Source organism: Centropristis striata, chromosome 17 (assembly GCF_030273125.1).
Source record: "Centropristis striata isolate RG_2023a ecotype Rhode Island chromosome 17, C.striata_1.0, whole genome shotgun sequence".
In the NCBI taxonomy this organism is placed as follows: Eukaryota; Metazoa; Chordata; class Actinopteri; order Perciformes; family Serranidae; genus Centropristis; species Centropristis striata.
In genome coordinates this window covers 29620938-29644986 of record NC_081533.1, presented here as the reverse complement: position 1 = coordinate 29644986, position 24049 = coordinate 29620938, and the positions used below count along the sequence as shown (strand labels likewise).

Sequence of the window (24049 nt, the reverse complement as noted above, 5' to 3'; positions counted from 1 at the left end):
ACAATGTGCAGCTGTTGCAACTGTTGAAATGATGTGGAAAGTGATATAGTTTTAAGAATTTCCATTCAAAGTTTCATAGAAACTACAGCAACAGACTAGACAGCTAAATATTGAAAGTCTTTACTAAAGGTTGATATGAGACAATAGGGGTGTTTATTACAGTCCAATTTTTTTATTTTTTTTTTATTTAACCTTTATTTAACCAGGAAAGTCTTATTGATATTAAAAATCTCTTTTACAAAAGAGTCCTGGCCAAGACAGGCAGCAGCACAGTTAGTTACAGACAATCATTTAAAAACAACAGAGAACATAAAAATAGAGTCCCAGTCAGAACATCATCAAACAAAGCATGTACAGACAGAAGAGCCAGCTTCAACATCATGAAGTAAGGATTTAAACATGTTTAGAGAAACCAGCTCCTTAAGTTTTAGTGCATTTTGCAGCTGGTTCCATGAAAAAGGAGCAGCATAACTAAATGCCCTTTTAGCCGGAATGAGGCGGGTCTCAAGCGCCGAAAGGCCCCTAATTTGAATATGAGCCGTCCTGAGGGTCTTTTGACGGGACTTTTTTTGTCCCTGTAGAAGAGCAGGACCGTTTTTTCCTCCCCTGAAAAAAGCCTGGTTGCTGATTGGATAGAACGCTAAGCAGGATGTGACGTAGTACTCGACGCCACAACAACACGTGCCTTTTGTAAAAGCCGGCAAAGCAGTGTTGCCAAGTCAAAACTCATCTGTGCATTTATCTTGTGTGGACTTAACCTAGCTCCTAGTCTCTGGTAATGTAATTTTGCTTTAAGATTGTTAATTGTTTTGCTTAAAGGTTGCTTAGTCTTCTTTTCTTCTTTAACATATAGCACTCCTTAGCAATGACAGTTAGCTCTTAAAGTTATGTACTTACTTGATTCCTATGGTCTATGTCTAGTACCATCAGGTTGAATGCACTTATTGTAAGTCGCTTTGGACAAAAGCGTCTGCTAAATGACATGTAATGTAATGTAATGTAATGTAATCTGTTCAGACAAGCATACACCACCTAGTCACCCACTCATCATCTCAATACTGTTCGATGTTTTATTTTGTTGCCACTGTTTTTAAATCATTTTATGCTTTTTTGTGACCTTGTGTGTTCTGAAAGGCGCTTGTAAATAAAATGGATTATTATTATTATTATAAGTGACTAGCGACAAATCTGGCGACTTTTTCTAGTATTATTGGAGACTTTTGGAGAAGAGTAAGAAAGAGTCAAAGCAGCACAGTCCTCCTGCAGCAGTCTCTCCCAGCTGCAGTCACAGAGCCGGAGGGGGTGTTAACCCCTTAGTGTCCAGTCTGCAAATAGCTAACAGTTAGCTCTGTAGCAGTACAGTGTGTATGTGCTGCTGCTGCAGGAGGTGTTCACTTATACTGTTTGTTTACAACAAGCACCAGACACTCTGTACAGAGTTAGCGATGCCGGTTAATTCACGATCACGATGTTTATGATCAGCGGAGACGATGTGCATAATTAGCCATGCTGCTTTGTTTATGATTAGCGGCGGACGTTGTGCACAGTTAGCGACGGCGGCCACAGTTGCGTCTCCCATGTTTAATCCATCACGTATATGATCACGGAAACTGACACCAATCGATTACGCAACGATTTTTTAAATTTTATTTAACCTTTATTTAACCAGGGAATATCCCATTGAGATTAAGAACCTCTTTTTCAAGGGAGCCCTGGCCAAGAGGCAGCAAACACAGAATACAGTTACATATTTACATAACATACAGACCTTAAACACGTCATGAGAAACAAGTGCATGTTATGGAATTGGCTTCAATAACTCTTAGTTTGGATTTAAAAGTGCTCAAAGAAACAAATTCTTTCCATTCTTTCTGGCACATATTCCATGCATAAGGTGCAGAGTAAACAAATGCCCAACGATCGAAAACCATTCGTCACCTCCGGAGTCTCATAAATCCCTCTGGGGGCCTTTTTGTAATGGAGACACGCAGAGTGAGCGAACATTTGAGAGGGCGTGGCCTGAGACTTTCCGGGCGGCCACTCTTCCCCGTGTAGGAAACACAGCTAATCCTGCAAAGGATTGCACAAATCCTCCCTATTTTGTGCAATGACCTTTTTTTGGTCAAAAACATTGGAACGGAAATCCTGTGGTATGGAATTGTCCAATGGGAACATAATTCTTCTGAAAACTGGACTGGAAAATGAGGCGAAATACATTCAACATTTAAGTGCTTTTACAGTGTTTTAAGCTAAGATTTGAAGTTGTGTTATTTGGTTGTAAGTTTTCTAATTGCTGAATAAATAAACTGACCCTGGTCGGAAATGCCGTTGATTAATATAATTATTCTCTGTGTTCCAGGTCAGTATCTGGTGTGGATGTGGACCCAGATATGGTGCATATGGAAATACAAGATACAAGTGGAGGTACAGAGATGTTCCATCTGCTCATGTAACATTTGTAAATGTATTCCTGATATTAAGGGCATGGTCACTCAAGCATGGTGGCGGCAAAATAAATGTGTGGAACTTTCACATAGTGTTCCACATCGGATCAATTATATATCACAGTAGTTATTATATGACCCTTTGTGACTCTATTTGAACCTTTTTGTTTAACATTTTACCAACAGTAACTGTTTTTCTCCCCTATTTGTTTCCGTGTGACTGCAGGTTACCTGTATGTTACCTGTCTCATCCAGAACTGTTCGGACAAAATGGTGACAGCTCAGTTTCTTGGCAAAATTGACCGTGAATCGCTGCAGGTGCAGGACGACTACATTTTTGTCAAGGTAAACATCCGAACAACAGGGAGGTGACAGGGAGAATGATGTGACATAAAATTATTTCAATGAAACAGAAATCATTCTGTTTTCATTTCCCGGAGATTTTACAAAAAAATTATTGAACTGGTCTGAATATGTAAATATGTATAGCATGCCAAATTAGGTGATGACTCAGAAACGTGAAACAGGTACATACGTCATGCTGGTGCTTCACAAAATTAGGGCCACACATTACATTTTTTGCCTCTTCACTTGAGGTTGTCTCTTTTTTTTTTTTAACTCTGTTTTGGTCTCCACCAGCTCCTGACAAAATATCAGGTTTCTTCGCTGCAAATGTGTTTTTATTAAACACCTTTTTGACAATGTGTAGAAGATTTATTAAATCAAAATAATCTGTAACCACTGCAGTTTAAATAAAACTTATAGCTCTTCTATGTTTTCTATTCTATGTTTATCGTTTCTATACTTTCATTCATTTGATGAAAATACAAATGTCTGCACTCCTTTCGATTCTCACTATTCTTTTTAGTTTGTGTGATTGTGTGTGTTTCATAATAATGAAATGTAGCCACAAGCTTATATTAGAATCAAAAGTGTGGATTTAAATTCTTGGTTAGCATGCAGATTGTTGGAAAGAAAGTATGCCAAGTTAAGCCTGTATCTTTTGTTAATGTTTTTTTCTAGGTCACCACAGGGAATCGCACCAAGCACTATGTTTCCTATCGGCGCAACGAGTTCGTCCAGATGAGGTTTCCCAAGTATGCCTTGCCAAAGGTAAAGGACAACATAAAGGATGCTTCTGTGCACTTCATGTTGATTTAACTTCAGGTATTTGCAGATACACTGTTTTGAAAGCGGCAATAGACTCTTCAACAACTCACATAGCTAATTTCAAACGCTTTTACCCCTTTCACATTGAGGAAGTTAGAAAGCAGGTTTGGAGTTGGTTCCTAACCTCAGACCAGTTCTTTGCATTTCAACAGCCAAAGAACTGGCTTTTGGCCAGAAAAACTGGTTTCAGACAGCCTTTCCTCGTGTCAAAACATCAATATAGGTTGTGTGTACAGGCAGCGAAAAAAGCTATATTTACGAATTTCACCGGCCGCTGTAATGCAGCCACCGCCATCTTGCTGACGTAATAGTGTCAACTAATAATGTCAAACAAGCAACGGACTTTCACCCAGGAGAGAGGAGTTTGTGTCCCGTTTGAAAAAGAAGTTAACCATTTTTGACTTAAGTTATGTTACCAATCTGCAAAACTAAAAAGTTTTTTACGTAAATTGTGGCAGTCACGTGACCCTTCTACCTCATTTCCGGCATTTAAGTACATTTATTTAATGTTGGTTTGCCCTAAACTTAAGGTCAGTGGTTGTACAACATAAATCCACAGAAACTGCAGTCTCCTTTTTTTACAACTGCGGGCCATATGTGTGTGCTATTTGTAGAATGCGCCATTGTACCGCGTGCCCACGAGCCCCGCCGCGATACGTTAATGTGTGCCTTGAAACACGAGCCACTATATGTACCCGTGTGCCATAATTTGTGGTGTTGACACACGACCTCTTTTGCCGTTTCTGTCGGATAACTTGTTGTTTCAGAGCAGCAACTCTTTGCTGGTCTCGAACCAGAACTGATAACGTCAGGAGCTGGGGGCGGGATTATCGTGACCAACAAGACCCTCAAAAACATGTATCATTAATTTTTTTGATTTAACAATGTGCAATGTGGTCGATACAAGCTAGCGTGAGCGGGCTAGCATGAGCAGGCTAGCATTAGCGGGCTGGCGTTAGCTTACAACAAAGGCTAACATTAACTTTTCACGTTGAGTGTTAATAAGAACGTAATCGCCCTCCATATCGATCAACAAACGAACAGCACAAATGGGTTGTACCAGTTGTCTGGATGCCAATAAAGGCTTGCAAAGCCAGGAGCAACATTTGTAAAGAGATGATGTAGTCTGCCGTTGTTGTTATTATGCTTGCAGAGAGCGGAGACATATACAGTGACATAATGACATGGCTCTCTAGCCTGTGGAAAAGCAAACAGGTTCTGAGAGATTCACAAGTTGAACCAATATTCAAATTAATAACACAAGAGAAGCTTTTCATATTTATAGCCTATTAGCCTATTTATAGCTTAGCATAGGAAAGTGTTCAGTTCTGAGTGTCTGTCAGCATCAGTGGCACAGGGAGGCTTTCTTAGCACGACACCAACCTGAACTACGACGATTTAATGTCCAGTCCGAGGAGACTGCTTGTGTATTTTTCAGCTTTCAACTAAGAAAAGTTAACCTTTAAGGCTATCACTGGCACTCTGTCAGAGAGGACTATGTGGAGTGTGTTTTACAAACACACACACTTCAGGAAATGCATAAAATCACTCTAGCTCCAACCCACCACTTTAGAGGGATGTCACGCCTCGATTGCTTGACTACTTCAGCTACAGTACTCAGTGATCCTCAAGGAAGGTGAAAGGGATTGAATTACAGAAACATACACACATGTACGGCACACACACACGCACACTTTGTCTACTTAGGGGGACAATAAGTATGCAGTTTTTATTAGGTGTGGCAGGAAGGCTGCGGTGAAATCAGTTTGTGAATGAAAAGTGTGTGTCTGTGTGTGTGTGTGTGTGTGTGTGTGTGTGTTTGCTCTCTGTCTCTTGTCTCCCCCTCTTCCGACATGTGTCATCTTACTTGGGTGAACAGAGAGGTCATACACTGCAAAGCTTTTAGTTCGAGTGACACAGAGGAGGGAGAAGAGGGGGGACAGAGGAGAAAAATAAAGAAAAAGGATATAGCTGAAGAGAGGACTCTGTGTGTGTGTGTGTGTGTGTGTGTGTGTGTGTGTGTGTGTGTGTGTGTAAAGGTGACAGAGGGGCTGTTTCAGGCACCATTTTTTCCCACTGTGAATAATTGAAGGGCTGGAGGATAAAAAATGCAGAGGCCATCAGAGAAAGTAGTTTGCCTCTGTCCTGTGAGACCTGACCCAAGTTGAATGAATTAACCACACACACAAACACAACTTATGAGCAGACACATGCATTCAGCGTGCTGGGCTGTGAAATCACCCTACATCCTGTCGTTTGCTGTCTATCGCCCAGGATGTAATCACCTTTCGTTCTATTTAAAGCTTTAATGCTATTTAACCAGTAACACTATACGACCACGACATACAGTCAGCTCCAGTGGGACAGACACAATGTCTTGCATGCGATAATTCTTGAAAAAGAGAGGCACTGAAGTAATTGTCTTTGGTGCCAAAGATGAACAATTAAAAGTCAGTGCAGAGTTTAAATCTGTTATGTTAGAAACCACACACCAAGCCAGAAATCTTGGTGTTGTCATAGACTCAGACTTGAATTTAAAAAAACACATTAAATCAATTAATAAGTCAGCTTATTACCACCTTAAAAACATATCAAGAATTAAAGGGCTTATGTCTCAGCAAGATTTAGAAAAACTTGTCCATGCATTTATCTTTAGTAGACTTGACTACTGTAACAGTGTCCTTGCAGGGCTTCCAAAAAAATCTATCAGACAGCTTCAGCTAATTCAGAACGCTGCTGCTCAAGTACTCACCAGGACCAAAAAATTGGATCAAATCACCCCAGTTCTGAGGTCTTTACACTGGCTTCCTGTCACTCAAAGAATTGATTTCAAAATATTAATGTTGGTTTAAAAAGCCCTAAATGGTCTAGGGCCAAAATATATTACCGATCTGCTGATACGTTATGAGCCGTCCAGAGCCCTTAGGTCGTCTGGGACAGGTCTACTTACAGTCCCCAGAGTTAGGACTAAACAAGGAGAAGCAGCGTTTAGTTTTTATGCACCAAATCTCTGGAACAAACTCCCAGAGAACTTGAGGTCTGCTGCAACTCTCAGCTCTTTTAAATCAAGTCTGAAGACTTTTCTGTTTCCATTTTAACCTGTAATTTTTATTCATTCCCTCTTAAATGTTTTATTCATTCACTTTTTTTAAATTTATTTATCTATTTTTTATTCGCTTTTAAATGTCTTCTAATGTGTTTTATGTATTTTAATCTTGCCCCTGTAAAGCACTTTGAATGTCCCTGTGTCCGAATTGTGCTATATAAATAAACTTGCCTTGCCTTGCCTCAACAAACTGATACCATGATGCACATCAAAACACCCTTTATTTTCTATGCACGTCCATTGGGGTGTCCTAATGCATCTCATCACACCTTAGCAAGCATTAATTGATTTAGATATGCCACTGCCCATTGGTAAGGTCAACATGGGGCTTCCAGCAGGGAGCATAAAACATCAAATAATACATTATTTTAGTGTATGAGTACAAAAGCAGTTTGGGCTTGGTACTTTGGGTGGCATGTTACAAAAATGAAGTTGTGAATGATGGATGAGCATATGATGCTTTTCATGAAGCATGATATCTGAAGGAGGAGCGCCCTCTGTTGATAATGCTGACAACTGCCTCTTTATCACACAGAACAGAGATGCATTGTGTTGGCAGAACTAACTTGAACTTTCAACCTCTAGCTCCTATTTGCATTCCTGAGGATTGTGGTCAGAATAGCCAGAAAACATGCTGGCTTGCACGCTGCAAAAAACATTCAAACTGTTTTAATGTTTATAATCTGTAAACCAGACCTACACTGTAAAACCCAATGCTGCTTGTTTGTTATTATAATTATTTTTTCCTTTTCAATACAACAAAGATTTGTGCAAAAAGTCATTTTAACTTAAAATACTGAGTCAAATAGCAAGATTAATTTGAGTTAACTCCATTGTCTTCGTTGTCTTGACATAAAATTATTTCGCAGCATGGACAATCAAATATTTTAGTTGAAACAACAAGTTGGTTTTACAGTGTACCAATCAGAACACAACACTGCCCTACAAAGCTTAACGGCAGTAACCGTGGGCAAAGGGTAAAACTGAGAAAAAGTTTTTTAGTGTTTTAAAGTTGTTGTTTTTTAACTGGCATGCCAAATGGGTTATCGGTGGGTCAGTGATATGACACTTATTTCTACATGTATTGATGATGTCATTTTTAAGCTAAAAAATCATGACGATTTATTTGACCTTTGACCCCAAAAATGTAGTTACTGCGCTCTGGTTTTCCTGTAAAAGGTTCTGATAGTAATGTTGTTGTCTTCTTTCTGCTTTTATATTTTGTTTCAGTGAATAAATATTTTCTAGTTAATTTTGTTATAAGTGTATTTAAAAATGTTTAACAAATTCAAAGATTTGTGTATTTTAGACTTAATATCATAAAGTAATGTTATATTTTAGTCTTAATAATCATTTTATCTTACTTTTTTCCTTGATCACGATCTCGATAATAATTCCCCTATCAAATAAACTTATACCTATGCAAGTTACTGCAGTCTAATTTGGATTTATGTTTAAATTCATATATATATGTATATATATATATGTGTGTATATGTCCGTGTGTATGTATGTATGTAGAAGTTAATGTGAGTAAGCCTGTTGAGTCTCCTCGCCTGGCATCCCAACCAGTCAGTGCTTCAGGTCGCAGGAATGTCATAGCAATAACACAGCAAGTTGCCATGGAGACAGCCTTGGTCAGGTTCCAGACAGAGTCAACAATCAGCAGGTGTCTGTGGGAAGTGGGGGTGGGAAAGAAGGAGCGTCTCTATTGTTTAATCTATTTTCACACTTATTTTTCTATCATTAGTTTTCTCCTCTCTTGCCTCTACTGTTCTTTCATTTCCAGCACCTCTCATTCAGAAAATACTGACTGCCCCATCTCTCCTTCTGTTTCTTCCCTCCATTCCTCCATCTATGCCTCCAGGATGTCCAGATTGTGAGTACAGATGAAAACCAGGTCTTCCTTGCCCTCCAGGAGTGGTACCAGTCAGACACATACAACCTTTACCAGTCTGACCCCCAGGGCGTCTACTATTCCATTGTCCTGGAAAATGTTCGCAGCACGAAACAGCCAGAGGAAAATGTCCTCATCGACATACTTGAGGTGAGATGGGATGGGATGGAGGAGTGCAGCATCTACACGACCCACTTTAGGAGCTGCCATTGTTGATTTGTATGTCACCTCTCCATGTTGTCACAATCATGTAGTTTTGAGTTGCTTCGAACAGGATGCTGATTGGCCGAAGCCTGACAAGACTGATTTGTGTGATATGTTATTTTGGGACATCACAGGATCCAGCTGCCATCTGTCTCTATGTGTCAGCCTTGTGATAGTCTAGTGACATGTTGTCTTGCCCAATATCAGCTGGGATTGATTCCATGTCGGGGTCACCATTTGTTAGAAAAATTGCATGTTTGGATAAGCGGTTAAGGATAATTCATTAATTAATAATTAATTCTAGGTTAGCAATGTTAAGCCTTTGAAAAATGTTTTTTATTTAATTGTTACTTAGATAATGTTTGCACAATAAAAAGCTATATTGTGAATATTGCATTTAATTTTCAAATTTGAATCAGCATTTGAATATTGCCCACTGAACTGTGATAGTTTATAAGAAAATTAAAATGCAAATTGGATTATTATTATTATTTCAATTTTTACTCAAATACCAGATACAGATGTGGATAAGAACAATAGTATTGTAGAATTTTCAATTTTACATGAGCATTTTTCTCATAGGGGCTTCCATATTCTACTGATACAGGTTTGAGCATTTATCAGGATATTTTCTTTTCCCCTTGTGACCACTGTGAAACAAAGTTTACAATAGCTTACTTTACATTTTTTATAACACTAGCTGTTGTAAATCCACTTCATTTCCCAGGTGCGTGGAATAAAAGGAGTCTTCCTGGCCAATCAGAAAAGTGAGGGGAAAGTGACAACTCTCATCACCTTTAACAAAGGACAAAGCTGGGAACACTTGGCACCACCTCTCACTGATATGAATGGCAAGCCAATCAGCTGCAAAGAAGTAAGTACTGACCCAATACACAAGTCTCTTCTCTTTTTGTCTTCATTTTATCTAATACCTGAGTTGAACTCATAGATGGTTTTGACTTTATTTTTTTCTTCTACATCCATTTTTAAATTAGACAATAAAGTAACCATTTAGATCCCAATACATGACCAGTTTATGGATAGCACACTTAGTATTTGCCATCTGCTTTTTGGACATTTTTTGTAAAAACTGTTAATTTTTAACTGTTAATTTTATGGTCTGACTCCAAAGAATGAGTGAGAACTTCTGCTGTAGTGCACTAAGTTTCTGTCTTTCACTATACAGAGATTGGCGTAATTGCATTATTAACTAATCCTGTCAAAACTCTGGTTTCAATATAAAATGAAGAGGACTGTGTCAAAATGAGAGTTTTGACTTTATAAGCAGTGTTCTGTACATACAGTACAGGCCAAAAGTTTGGACACACCTTCTCATTCAATGTTTTTCCTTTATTTTCATGACTATTTACATTGTAAATTCATCAAAACTATGAATGAACACATGTGGAATTATGTGCTTAACAAAAAAGTGTGAAATAACTGAAAACACGTCTTATATTCTAGTAAGAAAAGGGTGGTTACTTTGAGGAATCTAAAATACAAGACATGTTTTCAGTTATTTCACACTTTTTTTGTTAAGTACATAATTCCATATGTGTTCATTCATAGTTTTGATGCCTTCAGTGAGAATCTACAATGTAAATAGTCATGAAAATAAAGAAAAACGCATTGAATGAGATGGGTGTGTCCAAACTTTTGGCCTGTACTGTAGGTGAGCAGTCCAAAGAAAAAAGTTAAACTAGGCACAATCTTAGTTGAGGTAGGGTAGACGGACTGAACCGCCTTGGAGACTAACCAGATGACAGGATGGATTGGAGTGAAGCCGGACTGGAAAAAGACAAAAAGGCAGGGCCAATGGGGGGAGTAGATCAGGAGATCAGCGGGTACCGGATCTCTTCTTGAGGAAGAGTAGGAGAATGACCAGACCAATGGAACACATTGGTATGCATACCTATGTATGTGTGGGAGTTCGAGTGTGTAAGCCTGAGACCCGCCTTTGCCCATCACCTAATTAGTCCCCGTCTCAGCTCGCTGGAATGTCAAAAAGCGATAACATAGCGGTTGTTATACAGCAGCAGACAGTCAACAGTTGTCTGTAGGAGGTAGAGGGGGCAGGGGAAGAAGAGTCTCGCTGCAGTGCTCATCCAGGGGGATTTGTTATCCAGTAACAGCCTTGAGCCAGGGCTGTTTAGGGGAGGCCAGATAAGATTGGAATTTGGGCTTAGGCGAAAGTGGCAGCATGCAATTTCCCGGTAGCCATCTTGTCCATTCTGGTCTCCGGATCGATCCAGTCGCTTTTCCAGGGCCGTGAGTCTTTCCATGATTTTATCCAAAGTGCGGATAAGCCATAGACTGTATATAAATAATGGAAACGCCCCAAATCATACGATCTTTATCTTCTATTTTCTTCTAAATGGGGCCATTATTAGAACTATTGACATCAAATTGTCTTGAAGAAGATTTTTTACTAGCGATTGAGACCATAATGTTGTCCCTGAAAATTTTTTCTGAGGTAATAAATCAAGTGAGAAGTTTTCAAATTTAGCACTGAAATGAATGGGCAGATTTCTTTTGCAGCCAAACTTAGCACCCCCTACTGGAATTTTCGGTGAATTGCAGGCTTTATGCACTTCCTGGTGGCTTCCATGCTCAGACACGGAGATTGCCGCCTGGGATAAGTGGAGGAAAATGGATGGATGGATGGATGGATGGACGGATTGGGATTTTTTAGTTTGGAAGGCAGTGCAGAGAGAGTCTTCCAAAGTATAAGACAGACGACAAGACGAGACAAGAGGATTGAAGCAGGAAAAATAGGGGAGGGAGAGGAAAAGAAAAGTGTGACCGCCTTTGTTGAGAGCCAGAGAAGAAGGACTCAGGAAAGAGGATGGTTGGCATGATGTCGGCTGGGACGTCCAATACAGGAACTGGCTTGACATCAGTTGGGACAGTAAACAGGCAGACTGGGATGCAGGCTGGAGGCCAGTTGACTGGTTAGCATGTCGGGAGCTAGAAGACTGTGTGAAGAGGTGTTTACAAAGTCTATAGGTCATGGCTTGGTGGTTACTTTTCTCATGTTGTCGAAAATCTTTGAAGAAAAACAACTGACGACCAGGTCGATTCGAATAGCAGCCTTGTGCGGGATTTATTTAGCAAGTATCATAAAACAGATTCAGATGCCAAAGGTGTCAGACGAATCCAAAAGTCAGAACAACACTGAGAGACGACACCCAGTTTCTCTCTTTTTACTTTGCAGGTTGGCGTGTCATTGTTTCTGTGTAACTAAGGTTCAACGTCCTGTAATTTCCTGATTTGAAAAACACTTGATATCAGAGCACACTTGGGATTTCCCAAATCCGAGCTGTTCATATCTCAATCAAGCAGACGTTTCCTGTAAAGAGACTGTGACTGTTGGTCAGATTTCTGTGTGTTTATCAAAACATGTTTGATGCATATTTAAACCGCTATATGTCTGATATTTAATACATCCTCAAATTAATTCTACGACACTCATTGCCACCTGAACGTGATGGCGGGGTTTGTGTGTCCCCAGTGACCCTGGGAGCTGTGTTGTCTGTAAGATTTAGCAACAAATCTGTGTTACAAATGATATCAACACAAAAAAATGCTGCAAGAACAAGAGTGATAATAACAAGTGATTGTAAAAAGTGACCATAGGAATGGCCTTCATATACTCCAGTCAAATTGGTGTAAGGTCTGACACACTTTGCTCTTTTCAATTGATTGATTAACTTTTAATACACATTAATGACTAGGAAATTGTGCTTTCCTTCAAATGATGCACCAATTATTTGTGGCAAGTACTGTGTCTTGCTAGCCTGGGTATACCCAGACTGCCTTGCACACTCAAATTTAATTTCGAACCTCCAGACGGTCTGGCAACCAAGCCAGTTTCTTAGCCCTGTTTTAGGGATCCAATCACAGAGCGGGGAGGGACGGTGAGACGATGACGCGTACTACTCGGCACTTGGAAGCTTTCCGGATCCAACATGGCTGCTGCAGACGCGAAACTCTCTATAGCTGTAGATGGTGTTTTAAATAGTTTAGAGCGAAAGTTAAAAGGCGAAAGGTCTCTCGGCGGCTCCGCTGAGATCACCGGTGTTATGGTAGCGGGGCTATTAGCGTCGCTAGCGGCTAATAGCTAATAGCCGCTAGCGGCTAATAGCCCCGCTACCGCGGACAGCTGAGCCGCCGAGAGGCCCGCAGCAGCTTGTTTATTGCCAATAAAATCAGTGGATGTGTGTGGCAGAATGACATGAGGGGGAATAAAGCGTGAAAATAAATAATCTTGCAGAAAGCGAGAACTGGAGAAGCAAAGCAGCAGCAACACTCTCTCACAGACACACACACAACAACAAACATCCATCTCTGTTGCTCTACTACGTCATCTGGTATAACTGATCTAATTGGCTAAGAGCTACCTACAGACACTTTTGATAGACATTCTAAGCGCCCAATAAACGGCTCTGGAGGATCGTAAACCACACCTCCTCTACGGAGAAATGAATGGCTGGATTCCAGACCTAATCTCCAATGAGATTTGGTCTGGTGTTAGCCAGGCTAGTGTCTTGCTATATCTCCCCCGAAAGATCCCTTCAGACCCTAAGACTCAATTAGCATTACTGAGTGTGTGTTATGTGTCTTTAGTTCATTTACTATTTAACTGAAGTGTTACTATTTTTAACAAATACATTGCCACAAATCCATTGTGAAATCTATAAAATGAAAAGTATACATACAGTAGGAGAATGATGCTTTTATCCTCACATTAAATTCTCTCTACATGTTTGCTTTCTGCAGCCCGACTGTCACCTTCACCTCCACTTACGCTGGGCGGACAACCCCTACGTGTCCGGGACTGTCCACACCAAAGACTCTGCTCCAGGTCTCATCATGGGTGCTGGTGAGTTTCCAGAGTAAAAAAAAAGATGTATTTATAGTGACCTTAATTGGTGACCCAATGGTGCAAGACATATTCAAATCCCTTACATCAGTAAAAGTACTAATACCACACTGTGAAATGACTCCACTAAACTTACTGAAGTAAAAGTACAAATGTATCAGCATCAATTTCATTATCTCTAAGGCAGAATCATCAAAATTACAAGAAAAACAGGCTTGAAATATGTCACTCTTCACGTAATGAATCTATATAATATACAAGTTTCATTTTTGAAATAATTGACAAAAAATATTTAACTTTTTCATGATATTCTAATTTTTTTTAGATGCCCCTGTAGTATTTCCCAAAGTTTGGTCTTCCAAATTGGTAAATTTTCAGCAAGAAAAGTAAAGCAATAAAAAAAGTTAGACGGGAGAAATCATCTTCTTTGTTCGGTTATTCATTGTCTCCTCACATCTATTCTTTATGCTCTTCCCTGTCTTTGAATCAGTTGTAGTTGCATGGTGAATATGAGACTCCCTGCCTGATGAAATTTTCAGTTTCTCATCTTTCCTTTAGGTAACCTTGGCTCCAAGCTAGTAGAGTATAAGGAAGAGATGTACATCACTTCAGACTGCGGGAGGACATGGAGACAGGTACATCCTTCTATCTCCCCTCCCTCTAAGCCTTTCCCCCTTTACCTTCTCCACATGAAACCTCCTTCCCTTCCACTCTCATGAAAGTTCAAAATCTGAAGAGATTATAAAAAAATCTAATTTTTTAAGTGTCCAGTTTTCTTTGGCTCCAACTTTACACTATTGTAGGTCTTTTAGGTGTTCATTTTTCAAGATAACTGATTTAGACTGATGTTAACAACTTGTTACATTAGTAAAATATGTTCTATTCAGTGTCGGCTCCAAACCTTTTATGTTACTTTTTTACAGGTTTTCGAGGAGGAGCATCACATCCTGTACCTAGACCATGGTGGGGTCATTGTTGCCATCAAGGACACCTCTATTCCCCTGAAGATACTAAAGTAAGATTACTGCTCCAGTGTGTCAGCATATAACTTGAAATCCTTACTACTGTAACACATGCTACAGTAGTTTCATCAAATCACCAATCAATAAGAAACGTGGTTCTGAGTCAGCTGCTCTCAGTCTACAACCCAGTTTCCACTAAAATAATGTTCTCTTTGCCAGGCAAGGGAGGGGGCAAACGGATCACTTGTCCTGGGCAGAATTGGGCCCTCTAGTACAGTGGTTCCCAACCTTTTTCTTGAGGGACCCACATTTTTACAATTGTAAACTTTGGCGACCCCCCCCCCCCCCCCCCCATTGTCCATTGCTTCTATAAAGCCGAACTCAATGTGACTTTCATGGTACCCTCTCTTTTTCTCTTTGAGATATTCAGCATTTTCGTCTCCCTGACGCTTCGCCGTTTTTCCATTAGCTCTGTGTTTCTGTTGCTAGGTGAGGTTACCGCTAGGTGAGGTTACCACTAGGCAAGGTTACCACTTGGTGAGATTACCGCTAGATGAGGTTACTGCTAGATGAGGTTACCACTAGGTGAGGTTACCGCTAGCTGAGGTTACCGCTAGCTGAGGTTACCGCTACATAAGGTTACTACTGGGTGAGGTTACCTGTGTATACTGCAGGAGGGATGTTACACATGCCCTTATTCTCGCAATATAGCCTTTATTTTTAAACTTTTCTATAGTGATTTTTCTATTTAAATATATTAATAAATGTTTAATGTAGCTCTTATTTAGTTGTTTTTGTCCCACTAATTAATTAAATGCTGACTCATCTATATTTAACACATTAGATTTATTACACCCCTTAAAATAAAGAGGGCTTTGGCGACCCCCAGAAATCATCTCGGGACCCCAATTGGGGTCGGGACCCCAAGGTAGAGAATGGCTGCCCTGAAGGACACAGAGCGGCTGCAGGTGCAGCAGCAGGTGCTGCTCAGATAGAAGGACAAGAAAACACAAGCCCAACAAATAATAACATTCTGAATTCCTCAAGGTGTCTCCTTTCTTTATCTGAATAAATTAAATGTGAATGATATTTTAACAAAGCATGGCTTACCATTTTGTTGAAGGTAACACAAAACTGTTTTTCAGAGACATGTTTGGTAATTTGGGACACAGTGTACGTATTTGCTTTCAACCTTGATGACATATTTCAAGGCATATTTTAAATCTAGAACATTTCTAAAGAAATTTTGAGTGTGCTTGACTCTGGCCTGTGACTCTTTTCCATACATAATTAGATAACAATTTGAACTGTTTTCAAAATGGAAAAGCAACCAAGGGCCTGGTGGTGTCCACCAATCAGAGCAGAGCAATCAGCTGAAATCAACTGCAGCTGTGCAATTTGACACCAATGAGATAGACAGGAAAAAAGCTAAAAATATCTCTTGAACGCAGAAAGCTTTTTTGGCAAAACCATAATTCCTATTATTGATCCGACTTCACTTTGAGCATCCTGAGTTCTTCCTGAACGTCTACATATCTGTTTTGTGAAGAAAAATGAAGGAATTGTCTTTTTTGAGCGATCAGAAGAAACTGGTACCCCTGCCTTTTTAATATGGCAGTCTATGAGGCTGTGTGTTGGTGGCGCATCTGTGCGTCCTACGCCAAAAATATAACTGTGACAGCTTTAGCAGACCAATGTGAGTGAGAAGACCAATTTTCCTACGTTTCTTTGTATAAATTATTTCTGCTAAGTAACATTTGCAGCCTCAAGCGCAGTTTCCAAATTAATTTTTTGACAAAAATTTCTGTCCCTCTGCACTCTAGGGATGATGTCATCCACTCTAGCCTCTCCATAAGGTAACATTGGGGGAATTTTTTGGCTGTGTTTTTGCTGAATAATTTGAAAAACGTTTGCCAAAACCCTTACAAAAGTCATAGCACACTTGTCATGGCCGAGCCGGTTGATTGGATACCTTTTTAGTGTATGTGCGACCAAAACTCTGGAAGGAGTAGTCAACCAAAAAAAATATGGAAGAAACGGAAGAATCTTGAGAGAATCTTGTCCCGGGCCCAAGCATCTCAGTCAGCTGGCCTGCTCTTTGCACTGCTTTATGTGACCAACCTTCCCACCCGTTGGTTTTTCTTCTCCCAGTAGTTCATCGTGTGCTCTATACTTGCTCTATTGTTGCACCAACATAAAGATAGAGCCCTTAGACTCTTGTGATAGGATTTATTAATAAGACAAAGGTAATCATAAGGTTGGTCCACCAAAGTTATAAAAAAAAGGTTTTCTTTCTAACTGGTTAAGTGCATGAAGTGTTGATACACACTTCAGAGCTCCACATCTGCCGAGGACCTATATTTATATAGCACAGGCAAAGACCACTCCCCCAGTCAACCACTGTCCCCATCAAAATAATTGAAATGCTCCTCGCTCTCAGCTTATGCAGACAATGTCAGGCTCAATTACCCCATCAACCTCTTTAAATAAGGATGAAATACTTAGAAACCATAGATTAAAGTGTACTCAGAAAACAGATATCACAGATTAAATTCAAATGACCTTTCAGATGGGGCACTGGGAGACACCATAGAGTGCTGTTTTTCATTTTAAAATGTTCCTTTCAGCTAATAATGTCAAAGACTCTGGCAGTGTGGTGGAAACATCGTGCTGAGAGCCGGAGAAAGCTGTAGATGCATGAGACATTGTTCTATCAGAAAAGACAGCTTGTTCAAAGTTAAATTAACACAGTTTTACCACTTCATGACCCTAATGTTATTATCATCAGGTGCAGAGATTTCTGGCCTGCGTTCTATTTTGGGGAATGAGTTTCATGCACCCCAATTATTCCTTCAATTGCTCCAAAATAGAGAAGAGTGTTACATGTTGCATGCTACACTATGCAGTAGCATGCAGGTTTAAGGCACTTCCTGGTTTGCCTCCCTGCTCAGACCCGGAGGTTGCCACCTGGTTGTGATTGACACATGGAAGTTGGGGTGGTCAAGCCAGGCTGAGGAGGCGTGACTAGATCAAACCTGTTAGTAATTGCATGAACATTGCAAGTATGGTACATTTAGATATCAGGCGGATGTTCTTATTATTTGTCATTATTGGTTGAATGGTTGGCTTTTTGAGAAATGGTTGAATTATGTCGATTGAAAAGGAGGAACAACTGCATTTTTATCAGTTTAAACCTTATGAGAGAAAAACTATAAAAATTACTTCAAGCAAGAGCAAGTCAATTGAATATCACAGCTCATCACACAGACAAATGAGATGGTAGGTGAAATAAATCAGCTTCCCTGAATCGCAAAGTATTAAGTAAAACGTCAAAGCTGAGGCATTTTCAGGACAGCAAACATGTACATTATGCCCAGTCTACATGTGATATTTCTATATCATATATTTAATTTATTTTAAAAAATAGATCATTTTGAAAACAAAATATTTTTTCCCTCCATTTTCAATTGTCAGGAACAATAACCTGGTATAATAAGGAAGAGTGAGAGAAGGTGGGGAAAGAGTTTGCTCATTCAAAAAATGGGATCAACAAAGCAATAACATCCTAGCCTGGCTAACACCAGACTAATCTCAAATGAGATTTGGTCTGGGAACCAGCCATTCATTTCTCCGTAGAGGAAGTGTGGTTTACGATCCTCCAGAGCCGTTTATTGGACGCTTAGAATGTCTATCAAAAGCGTCTGTAGGTAGCTCTTAGCCAATCAGATCAGTTATACCAGATGACGTAGTAGAGCAACAGAAATGGATGTTTGTTGTGTGTGTGTCTGTGAGAGAGTGTTGTTTGCTGCTTTGCTTCTGCAGTTCTCGCTTTCTGCAAGATTATTTATTTTCACGCTTTATTCCCCCTCATGTCATTCAGCCACACACATCCACTGATTTTATGGGCAATAAACAAGCTGCTGCGGGTCTCTCGGCGGCCCCGCTGTCCCCTGGCTCGTAGCGAGATCACCGGCGTTACAATAGCGGGGCTAATAGCTACCGCTAACGCCGTAACGGTAGCGTATCGCTACTGCTATTAGCCCCGCTACTGTAACGCCGGTGATCTTGCTACGAGCCGGGGGACAGCGGGGCCGCCGAGAGACCTTTCGCCTTTCAACTTTCGCTCTAAACTATTTAAAACACCATCTACAGCTAAAGAGAGTTTCACGTCTGCTGCAGCCATGTTGGATCTGTAAGAAAACTACAAGCTTCCGTCTGCCGGGTAGTACGCGTCATCGTCTTGCCGTCCCTCCCCGCTCTGTGATTGGATCCCTAAAACAGGGGTAACAAGCTCTAATAGTGGCATTAAGACAACTAATATTATTCTGGAAGACAAGACCTCCCCCGCCCCCCCTGGATCCTGCAACTCCAGATTCTGTGCCTGCTGACTGTGAGGCATCGACTCATGTGTCCTCCTTTGTGGAACAGCTTTATTTGAGGTATCTATGATGGATCTTTGCTTACTGTTGTTGTTGTACATAGGCTTTAACACAGGCCAGCTGACAGTAGCCACAAGACTCTTTAAATATTGAGCATACCTCTTCATGTTTCCCTTATAATTTCACTTTAACGTTACCTTTAATATATTTTTACTTACTATTTACAAATATTTACACCTCTCTTTATAGATTTGTACTTATCATTATGCATATACACTACCGGTAAAAAGTTTTAGAACACCCCAATTTTTCCAGTTTTTTATTTAAAATCAAGCAGTTCAAGTCAAATCAACAGCTTGAAAGGGTACAAAGGTAAGTGGTGAACTGCCAGAGGTAAGTAAAAAAGATGAAATATAACGTACATTTCAGAATTATACAAGTAGGCCTTTTTTCAGGGAACAAGAAGTGGGTTAACAACTTAACTCTATGGAGTCTTGGGCTATTTTGTCCATTTTTGAATTCTTTTCATGTCTTTGTAAGTCATTTTGTGTCTTTTTTTGGTCATTTTGTGTCTTTTTTTAGTCATTTTGTGTCTTTTGGTGTCTTTTTTGTCATTTTGTGTCTTTTTTTGGTCATTTTGTGTCTTTTTTTAGTCCTTAAGTCCAACATAAAATGTGATTTTGAATCTTTTTTTTACTTTCAAAACACTATCATGCTCAGTAAAGAATTTTAAATGTTGCAAATGTGCATTAATTTCAGAGTACACTGTGACATTAAACTGCATTATTTTCAATTAAATTCTGGAAAAGTTGGTGTGTTCTAAAACTTTTGACCAGTAGTGTACATGTACTACATTAATATGTACATTCAGTTTATTAATCGCAATTACTGTGTCATTTAATGAATTGTATTCATGTTAAATTTAACTTGCACTATTTAGAATCTCTTTGTTTATACTTTTCTTTTATTTAATGAGCATGGTTGGAAGGTGCCTATGACTTGAGATTTCCATTGCCAATGATGGCTTCCCTGTAATTCCTATGCATATGATAAACTTAGAAACTTTAAATAGCCTATTGCTGTGTATTACTTGTTTTTAAAAAATGACGTTCAGTTTGTTATTAATGTATTCTTTTGTTCTATTCAAAGCAAAACTTCAGACATGAAAACGTCAAACGAAGGCCTCCAGCAGAGAACACAGCCCGAGTTGACCTAGAATTGAAGAGGATTGTTAAACTCATGGAGAGAACGGAAACACAGAGCACTCATAACAGCAACAACATAACTTGTGTTGCACAACTCGCAGCCTCAATTGGAGAAGAGGTTTCACTTCAAAATGTGTCAGCAACCCAACCTGGTTACATTAATGACATTTAACTTATAATAATAACTTGCATTGTAGCGAAATCCGTGTCAATTTCACGGAAATTTGAGTGATTCCGTGGCTATTCCACGGATTTTGAGTTAAGAAAATCCGTGGCTATTTCACAGATTTCTGTGAGACCAGGTTGCAGCTAAAGTTATATCAAGTTGGACAACTTTGATTCCAAAAAAGGCTGTAATTAGTGAAGTGACAACGAAGCTTCCTGAACCATTTGCTTTATTTTTTGACCCCACTAGATGGCGGTCTTGCCTTTAAAAAGGCTCTAGCCATGATAATTGAGTGTGTTTTCACGCCTTTGTTGAACAAAGCACACAAATACAGAGTGGAGAGAGGTGAGATAGGGAGGGATATCAGAGGTAATGGACCAACCTTCTTTCTCATCAACCTCTGGGAGAACATTAATCAAATGTTCTGAAGGTATAAAGAGAGGAGAGCCTTGCAGCCATGGAAATTGAGCAGCCCGCTCCATCAGATTGAGAGGAAATTGCTGTTGTGAAGAAACTGAAATGTAATGTTTGGGCAGGCAGGGAAACCATGTTTGACCCTCTGACAACTCACAAAAAGCAAGCACAGAGGGGTAGGTGTTAAAAAAGGACAGAAGGGTTTGGCTATTTGAGATGTACACTGCAAAAAAAGAAAAGTTGGGTGAACTCAAAATTTCAAGGCAACAAACTTTGATAAAATTTTAAATTGGACAATTAAACTAAATATTTTAAGGGGTTTTTTTTGAGTTTGCTCAACTCTGAATTGTATGTCAACTCAACTGTAAGTTGTACTTATTTATAATTTTACATTGTAATAACTTTTAATCCTAACTTCTGCTAACTTCTGCAATGTGCTGAATTGGCACGATTGTAACGCCGCTATGAAATGTCAGCTAATGTTGCGACCACAATTTTGAGTTAGCATTGATACGCGAACGGCTACTCTTGTAGCTGTAACAAGCAGCGCCGCTAGCATCAGTTAGCCGCTAGCATCAGTTAGCCGCTAGCTTTCGCTAATGACCGAATTTCACAACAAAGAAATAAGAGTTATCAGAACTATTGTCCCTTGTTGTGAACCCCAACTTAAAGATATAAGTAACAACAACTCACAAACTTGTTTTTGAGCAGACAACTGGCATCCTTTGTTGTGCTAACTTACATTATTGCCCTAAATGTCAATAATTTATATTTCCAAGTTTTACCAACTTAAATCACTGTTTTAGGCCACAAAATACAAGTTGGCTTTTTTGCAGTGTAGGAGATACTGGGGGTTTAATTTATGAGTTTTTTTCAGTTCAACATATTATAATTTACATTGATATTGAAAGGCATAGGAGAAGAATGGAACAAAAGGGTACTAATTTACAGGGCCTAAAGGTGTGGAGGGGCCCACGAAAATTGCTTAGAATAATCATTTTCAAATCATCACCAGACCAAATCAAAAACGGTTTCTGGAGACACTGACTTTCTATAACAATAATTACTGAAGTGACAACAAATCTTCGTGAACCATTTGCTTTATTTTTTGACCCCACTAGATGGAGGTCTTGGCTTAAAAAAGGCTCTAGCAATGGTAATTGAGTGTGTTTTCAGCCCTTTGTTGAACAAAGAGCGCCATCTAGTGGGCTCTGAAAATAAAGAAAATGGTTCATGAAGCTTTGTTGTCACTTCACTAGTTGTAATGCTGTGAAAAACAGAATGAATGATTTGCAAATTCTCTTTAACCTACATTCAAGACAAGATATTTGATAAAACACACTCAGTTACCATTGCTAGAACCTTTTTTTAAGCCAAAACCGCCATCTAGTGGGGTCAAAAAATAAAGCAAATGGTTCATGAAGCTTCGTTGTCACTTCACTACTGTTAAATTTTGCCTATGAAGAGTTCATTGTTTACTTCTTGAGGTAGAGACATTTTTCAATTATTTTTTATTAATGCCTTGAATTACTTATATGTGTGTATTTTGTACACTGGTGACAAACAGATGAGAGGATTTCATATTAAGCAATGCATGGCTACATCATTGTAAGGAGTTTAGCCTTATTTGTCAGGTTGTTAAAGAAAATATGTTAACTTAACACATTAAGTCTTTGCTTATTTTTCTGAAATTTTTAAATTTCTTGCAATTATACTTTTGCGTGTGGGTTGGTAAACTACTGGACTACAGTACAGTACAATTACATTATATAATTGAACTCACTTTTGAGAAATGTAATATTAAGATACTAAGCATGCCATAAACTGGTCATTCATGAAGTGTGTGCGAATTTGTTCTCAAAATAAATACTTTATGTCTAATACAAATATTGCCCAGAATGCATTGTTTTCTACAGTATAATACCTTTTTAATGGAAAAAAGTATGTTACTGTCACAATTTGGCTGTTTTCTCACAGCAATTTGTTACAGTGTATACTTAAAACACACATACAATATGACAGAGGTGGATAGGACAGGGAGACAGAGAGGAAAGAAAAGAAATACAGCACAACGTGAGGAGAGGAAAGGAGGAAAAAACAATGAAAAAAATGTGTATGTATGCATGTTTTTTTAGTTTGGAAGGCAGTGCAGAGAGAATCACTCAAAGCATGAGACAGAAGATAAGACAAGACAAGAGGAGCAAAGCAGGAAAGATAAGGGACGGAGAGGAAGAGAAAAGTGCGAGTGTCTGAAAAAAACGGAGGTTTTGAGTTGCTGCCACGTGATTGACTGATTTGACATTTCCGTTAACGAGCAGTTGAACGGGTTTACCTCATTAAGTGGCCAGTGAGTGTATATCAAACCTCTTCCATTCCTGTTATAGTGTCCATACTGGTGAGATTTTCAGGGAACAGACTGAACATTCAGAAAAAAATTATCTAATAATACAATGACCTCATTTGATTTTTCCCTCATAAGGAAAATTTCCTCCCATTACCATTATAAAGAAGACTCTGGACAATGACACTCTCACTTTCCGGCCGTATGATTCTCATTATAATGATTATTCTCCCTAAATGCCTTCAACTCTTTCAACATATAGGAAAAGCTTCTTCACAAGATTTGACCAGAATATAACTTCCTTTCTATGGGGAAACAAACCACGACATATTAAAGAAAAGTGTATCTCCAATGGCCCAAGTTGATGGGTGGGATGGCCCCTTCTGAATTTTCTTAATAACCATTGGGCATGAAATATACAAAAGCTTCTTAACTGGTCCAATCTAGAGAAAACCCCTCTCTGGGCTCAAATGGAGATGTCCTCCTCCCATCTACATCATCAATTCCATGCTCACTGTTACCAAAACTATAAACATTTTGATGCAATTTTGCAGGCTATTTGGTCTTAAAAGACCATTGTTTGATTCCCCAATATAGCACAACCATCTGTTCAGACCATCATGCACTACTCACCTTTCAAACCTGGTTTGATAAGGGAATCAGAGCTGTTGATGACCTGTACAGCAAAGGGACTTTGTGGTAATATCCTGACCTGTCTGAAAGATTTAATCTGCTTCATTTACATCTTTTTGCAAAAGCACGTTCCAAGCAATTTAAGAAGCAGTCTAGCCAATCCTAAATTGATTATGTTCTCTCTTTGAACCCCAGTGTAAAGAGCCTTATCTCAATTATACACACCTAAATAGGTCCCATTATCGAA

At 39.3% G+C, this 24049-nt stretch overlaps 1 protein-coding gene across 1 annotated transcript in view; it reads left to right on the top strand.

Moving 5' to 3' along the window:
• sorcs2 (sortilin-related VPS10 domain containing receptor 2) overlaps positions 1-24049 on the top strand; it is a 291103-nt gene that overhangs the window by 246629 nt on the left and 20425 nt on the right. The window contains exons 6-13 of the mRNA XM_059355551.1: positions 2360-2424; positions 2671-2789; positions 3468-3557; positions 8587-8766; positions 9548-9694; positions 13600-13702; positions 14261-14337; positions 14626-14717. Coding sequence (XP_059211534.1) covers positions 2360-2424; positions 2671-2789; positions 3468-3557; positions 8587-8766; positions 9548-9694; positions 13600-13702; positions 14261-14337; positions 14626-14717 — 873 coding nt within the window. The remainder of the gene's footprint in view (positions 1-2359; positions 2425-2670; positions 2790-3467; positions 3558-8586; positions 8767-9547; positions 9695-13599; positions 13703-14260; positions 14338-14625; positions 14718-24049) is intronic.